This window comes from Nuphar pumila, chromosome 15, assembly GCF_984573655.1.
Source record: "Nuphar pumila chromosome 15, dmNupPumi1.hap1.1, whole genome shotgun sequence".
In the NCBI taxonomy this organism is placed as follows: Eukaryota; Viridiplantae; Streptophyta; class Magnoliopsida; order Nymphaeales; family Nymphaeaceae; genus Nuphar; species Nuphar pumila.
Window position 1 is genome coordinate 77,112,987 of NC_143263.1, and position 6,197 is coordinate 77,119,183.

General features: G+C 38.2%; 1 protein-coding gene across 1 annotated transcript; it reads right to left on the minus strand.

The window, feature by feature from the left end:
* Nucleotides 1–5,064: 5,064 nt before the first annotated feature.
* On the minus strand, nt 5,065–5,637 carry LOC149815665 (uncharacterized). Its single transcript, XM_089990599.1, has one exon. It carries the CDS (start codon nt 5,635–5,637, stop codon nt 5,065–5,067), a length of 573 nt encoding a protein of 190 aa, XP_089846725.1.
* Nucleotides 5,638–6,197: the final 560 nt, after the last annotated feature.

The following is a 6,197-nucleotide window of genomic DNA, read 5'->3' on the forward strand; positions in this document are numbered from 1 at the left end:
CGTATTCCCTTCTTTTCCCCTTCCCTTTCCTTCCTTTTTCCTTTCTCTCTCCCTCCGATTCTCTTTTTTTTTCACAGGTGAAGGCTCGATTGGAGCTTCTCTATTGAATCTACTGAGCAAGGAAGGATCTTAATCAATCTCATTGGTCTCTCATCTTGAGCCAATTCGGTAAGACCTTCTCCTTCCTTCTCTTCTCCCTCTTCTTATCTTCTTCTTCTTCCCTTCCTCTTCACAAAGTTGAGTTAGATTTTTTTATTAAAAAATAAAAATAGTATATCGCATTCTGTATATGTTTCTTTTCGATTTTTGTATTTGAATTCCTGTTTGTGCATTCATATCTTTGGGATAGCTTCATTTTGTAGAATTAGTTTTCTTGTTACATTTGATATCGATTTTTTATTTCCGATTACTGATTTTGATTTCTTTATGATTTCCTGTTTCATACAAATTTCAAGCAATTTATAGATAAAATATCTGAGTGTTGATCAGAATTCATTCTCATCATTTTCTGAATTTTCCAAAAATCATCAGTATGTTTGCTATTGATTGAAGCTCGGGTTGCAGTTGAAGGATAATCAATTATTATCTGATTTCTGGTGATCGAAGATCAAAATCTGATTGATTCTGGTTCGGCCTGATGATTTCTGTTTGAACTTGGATTAAGTGATTGTTTGATTCCAATCAATCAGATTCTGGCGATCAAGATTTAAATCTGATTTGATAGGTTATCTAATTTCAATCAGCTAGAAGTTTGGATTGACGTCTGATTTCTGGTTTGTCAGAATCCTGAAATGCAGCGTCTGAAATCTCGATTGTTGATCAAAATTCAGATCATCTGATTTCAAGATTGAATTCCTGGTTGTTGATTGATCGTGTAATTTGTGAGCATTTGTTTAATTTTCAGCAATCAGTGATCCAGTGTCTAATTCCGATCAAGCAATTGTCTGATATATTTTTTAGATCGATAAAGGAATTATGGTAAGTGTTTTATTGATTCTCAAGTGAAACCCGTCCTGTGTAAGTATCGATTGATCATATGGATCGATTGAATTGGGTTTCCAGCACCCTTCATTCCACCTACTATCTCCAACAGCACATTACAATCATCACCTGCTTTCGGTTCTGCTTAGTCAATTTTGAAAGAGGCCATGGGCTTCAAGGAGTGGTGTGAAAATGAATCACTCAGGCTCACTGGTACAAAGGATACTAGTTTTCTGGAATTTTGCTTGAATCAGTCTATTTTAGAGGCTTGGTCCCTTCTAATTGCAAATCTTGGTTCTCTTGATCCATACCATGTGTTCATTGATAAGTTCATCAACTATAAGAAGCCGCTATCACCTTCACTTCACAAAAAAATTTAGTGGCGGTAGCTTTTAAGTACACTGCTACTTCACCATCCACTACACTTTCACACTTCCTGCTATCACCCTACTACAACACTTCCTTCATAAGCAACCTATAGCACTCTTCATTGTTGCACTCCCATTTCCAGCACTATACCTATACCAGCATCCTTTATCAACCATCTCCATAGCTCACTAAACACATTATTTGATACACATGTATGCACTTCATCTACCATTTACACCTAACACCCACAACACCTATACACTATGATACTCACATACAACCTTTGCATGTTGCCTTGTACATACACCCATTTCATTCCATCAACAACCTCACATTCACCATGCTACCTTATGCACATTATCCTCTACACCATTCCCAGCTTCTCCATCTGCAACATCTACGGCCACACTGTATCACTCTCTTCACCTTGCCTAGGACATGACCTATAGCAATTGTACATCTCCCACAGTGTGCATACACATTGTGTGCACACTCTACCTACGGTACCCTGCACTTAGCTGCTACACACCACAGCAGCATCTTGTTGCACTTCATTCACACATTCCAGCACCCTTCCCTTGCGCACTATAATGCATCAACCACTATTGTTTCACTCCATCTTCTCCCTTGCACACGCACATTCCTTACACCCTCACTTACATAGCATTAGCAGCACTACCCATTCAGCCTATTATGACCTGTTGCCTTCATCAGTAACTGCCAGCCATACCTCCACTTCAGTCTTCAGCATATTCCCTGCTACTACATACCTGTTGCACCCACTGTAGCAGATTAGTACTTGTCACTTTCACATACCTATTTCTAGCTTCACAGCACCTCACTGTATACCCATTGTAGTCTAACCACCAACAGCCCCACCTGTTGCACCTTCCAGCCTTCCCCTCTCCATCTACATTTCCACTATTACCTACTTGATTCATTAGACTCATCATCTCTGCATTATACCAAGTTTAAATCATGCATGTCATGACATTGCCTTTCATTTGCCAATCTTCATATGCATCTTAGCATCCATCTCATCATTTAGCCTAGTGCATTAAAAGGATATTCCAATATACATCTTCTCATCAAGCATGATGCATTGAATTTTTCATTAGCACAAGGTAGGTGCATGAACATTCCATCATTTGCATCTTAAATTCAATATGTTATTTCTTTCTATGTGCATCTTTTATTTTGTGCTAACTTAGTTTTTGCAGAAAATATGTGGGAAATGCTACTTTCTTTCTTAGATTAGGGATTTTAATTTCAATTTCAATTCAAGGTTGTAATATTTAGATATTAATGAGAATTCTATTTTTTCAGCTTAGAATAGAATGTATGAGCATATAGATTATCATAAATTACTTGTTTCATCTCATTTTTATTTTTATTTCAAAAATTCATGAATGGTGAAACATGAATGACACGTGCACCTTTCTAATAAGAGGTAATTAATCCTAAGTAAATGACTTGCATTTATGACCATAGTCAAAATATGAACAATACTTAGGATTTTTATCTTTTATGGAATAACATTCGACCCTCACTTAGGTCTCTTTTGGAAATCATCATATTTTTTTGAAAAATTCTTTCTTTTATCAGAATCTAATATATAAATTAGCTTGAGATATATTCGTGGCCATAGTCATAGATATATCAAAAGTTAATTTCATTTTAAATTCTATAAAGGCACCAAAAATTTATTTTATTCTTTATTTGAATTCAAATATAGATTATATTATAATACATTTGTGACCATAGTCATGAATGTATTATAATTTTAATCTTATTTCAATTCTCCTAAAGAATAAAATATGCTTTTCAATTCCAAATTTTAAATTCTTTCAAGTCATTCATCATTTAGGATAGAATTGCATTTCTTTTTAAATCATTTATCAAATTCCAAGTGATCTTTGTGATAAATTTTCAAACTCAGTTTTCATCTCATTTTTCAACTCTTATTTACAAATTCAAATTCAGCTTTTATTCTCAATTCTATCTTATTTCAAAATTCAAACTTCAATTTTCAAATTCATTTTCAAGTTCAAAATCAATTCAATATTTCAATTTCAAAGTTCAATTCAACTTTGAAATTCCCTTCTGATTTCAAATTTCAAGTTTGAATTCAAGTTTTATTCTCCATTTCTATTTCACTCCAAATTCCAAGATTGGATTCAAATTCCACTTTTCTAAATCAAGTTCAACTTTTTCTTGAACCATTTCTTTAAAGATGTTTTCAAACTTATTTCGAAATCACTTGGAAAAGTCCCAAAATTTCTGAAGCATTTCTCAAAAAGCATACATCTTTGCATTTTTATTACACAAGCATGAGTCAATGTGCATTTTAGGATTTCAGAATAATTACTTAGACAAAATTTAGGCAAAGCAAAGGGCATGAATTCGATTCTTGGTTCGATTACCCATGGTAAAGGTGCCAGAAATGGTTGAACCTCGTACTGACGAGCGAATGTCATCTCTCCATCATTTTCTCGCAAATTTTTAAAACGGAGGTGAGTAATTTTAAAATCTTTTTTAAATAAAGGTCAAGTGAGACCTTGCAAAAGAGTTTCTTTTTTTTCTTTCTTTCTCTTCTCTCTTCTTTCTCTCATTTTCCCCTTCAAAAAGGAAAAAAAGGGCAGAAAAGAGAGAAAAGGGAAAAGGAAAAAATTTGCAACGATCACACAACTCGATGCAAAATTCAATTTCTCGTTGAGGAGGCAATCCTGGCAATTCTTCAGGAAACACATCGGGAAATTCCCGAACCACCTCAAGGTTCTCGATAGGAGTCAACACTGATTCAACTGGTACCAGACTGACTAAAAAAGCAACATCTACCTTATGGAGGTACTTCTGAGCCTTAAATGACGAAATCAGACGGTGATCTTTCATTGGTCGAGAGAAGCAAATCTCTAGTATGGGAAAATTGGGCGGAGAAAGCACTACCTTGCCTTCTCTACAAAGAACTTTGGCATGGAACTAAAACAACCAATCCATGCCTAAATTGACGTTGAACTTGGTCGTGTCTAGCAGAATGACGTCCGCTAGCAAACTTTGTCCCGCTATAGATACAGGAATACCAGAGATGTATTTCATACAGAGGGATCGATCACCCGTCGGGGTGTGAACTTCTAACAGAAAATTCAAAGTTTCTACCAGAGTAAACAAATTCCTAGCAAATCTATCAGAGATAAATGAATGTGAAGCACCATAATCAAACAAAGTAAAAGTTGTTTGTTCGGCTACCAGCACCGTACCTTGGACCAATTCTCCCTTGGTCACCTGCTCCATGGTAGCCACATAAGCACGACCTGCCACAGTCTTTTGTCCTGAAAGCCTCGACTGCTAAGGTTGCTGACGTTGCTGAAGAGGTTGCGAAAATCCTGGTGCACCCTTCCTAGCTTCGTCTGCCATCTTCTTTCGACACTCATGAATATACTGACCCATTTTGCCATAGTACAAACATCCTCCTGTGTCCCGGGGACACAACCTGCCAGGATGATCCATCAAACACTTCAGGCATCCGGGTGCAGCTATTGGTGCCTTCTGTTGTGGCTGAGATTTGGGGTTGCTCTGGAATCTTTGCTTCTTCTCTGGAGGAGTGAACTTCCTCCCGCCAGAGTTCTTCTAGAAGTGTCTCTTCTTAGGCCAACTCTTTTGGCCTGACTGTTGATTTTCTCAAAATGGCTGGTTCCTTTGGGACTCAGACCAATCTTAGTCCAGAAGGTTAGCCACCTCGATGGCCTCGTCTAAAGTCTTGGGTCCACGGGTGTAGACCTTCGTCTGTAATGCTGACTTTAGTCCCCACGTGTATTTCATTGCACGGTCCTCTTCATTAGTGTAAAGATTCAAACAGTAGCGCTCCATACTACGGAATCTCGTGGTGTACTTTGCCACTAAAGCACTTCCTTGCTGAAGGTCCGGAAATTCCTGCATGTTTCGGTTACGCTTGTGCTTTGGGAAGTAAGCCGCATAGAAGACCTCAATAAACTGCTCCCAAGTCACTGGCCCGTTGGCAAACTTTACCTCGAGGGTAGTTGCCCACCAACACTCTGCATCCTCTCGTAACCGGTACGTCCCAAAATCGACCTTCCGCTCTTCACCCACCTGAAGAACGCGGAAGATCCGCTGTATCTCCCGAATCCAACACTCAGCTGCATCAGGAGTCGTCATGCCATTGATTGCCGGAGGGTTCATACCCATGAATTGCTTGTAGGGTACTGTGGTAGCTGGGGTTGGAAAAGGAGTCTCGCGCCACTGAGTCGCTTGTTGAAGATTATTGCCCATAGTTTACATCATTTCTGCTTGACGCCCAACAACCTCTACCACGTTGCTGAGGGACTCCATCAGATCATCACATCAGCCTTGCCACGCCATCTTGAAAGAGAAAAAAAAACTCACATAAGCGAAAGTACATTTTCAAAATGCAAATTCTATTCCTATTCAAAAGATTTATGAAATTTTCATTACATTGAGGCCCAAAATACCCTTTTCACTATGACAGAGTTGCAAAACATATCCAACCATGTTGGAAAACAAAAACGAAACATTGACTCAGTGTTTCCACAAAATGTTCATCATTCCACAACTGTCTTCACTCCCTATTGATGTAATGATCGCGGTACTCATTCCAGTTCCCACACCGTCTCCGCTTAGGATGACGGGGAGATGCTGGTGTGTACTCAGAAGAACTCAGAACTTGGGATAAGGGAGGTGAAGTTTGCAGGTATTGAGGAGAAATAGAATGAGAATACAAAGCACTTTCCTTCTAGATTTCATTGCGTATTTTGGTCTGACACTCATCCTCGATGTGCCCTCTGAGACCACAGTAAGGGTAATTATTCAGC

Bases quoted from the DNA above. Each gene is read 5' to 3' on its own strand.
- LOC149815665 (XM_089990599.1), bottom strand. From the start codon at position 5,637: ATGGGCAATAATCTTCAACAAGCGACTCAGTGGCGCGAGACTCCTTTT.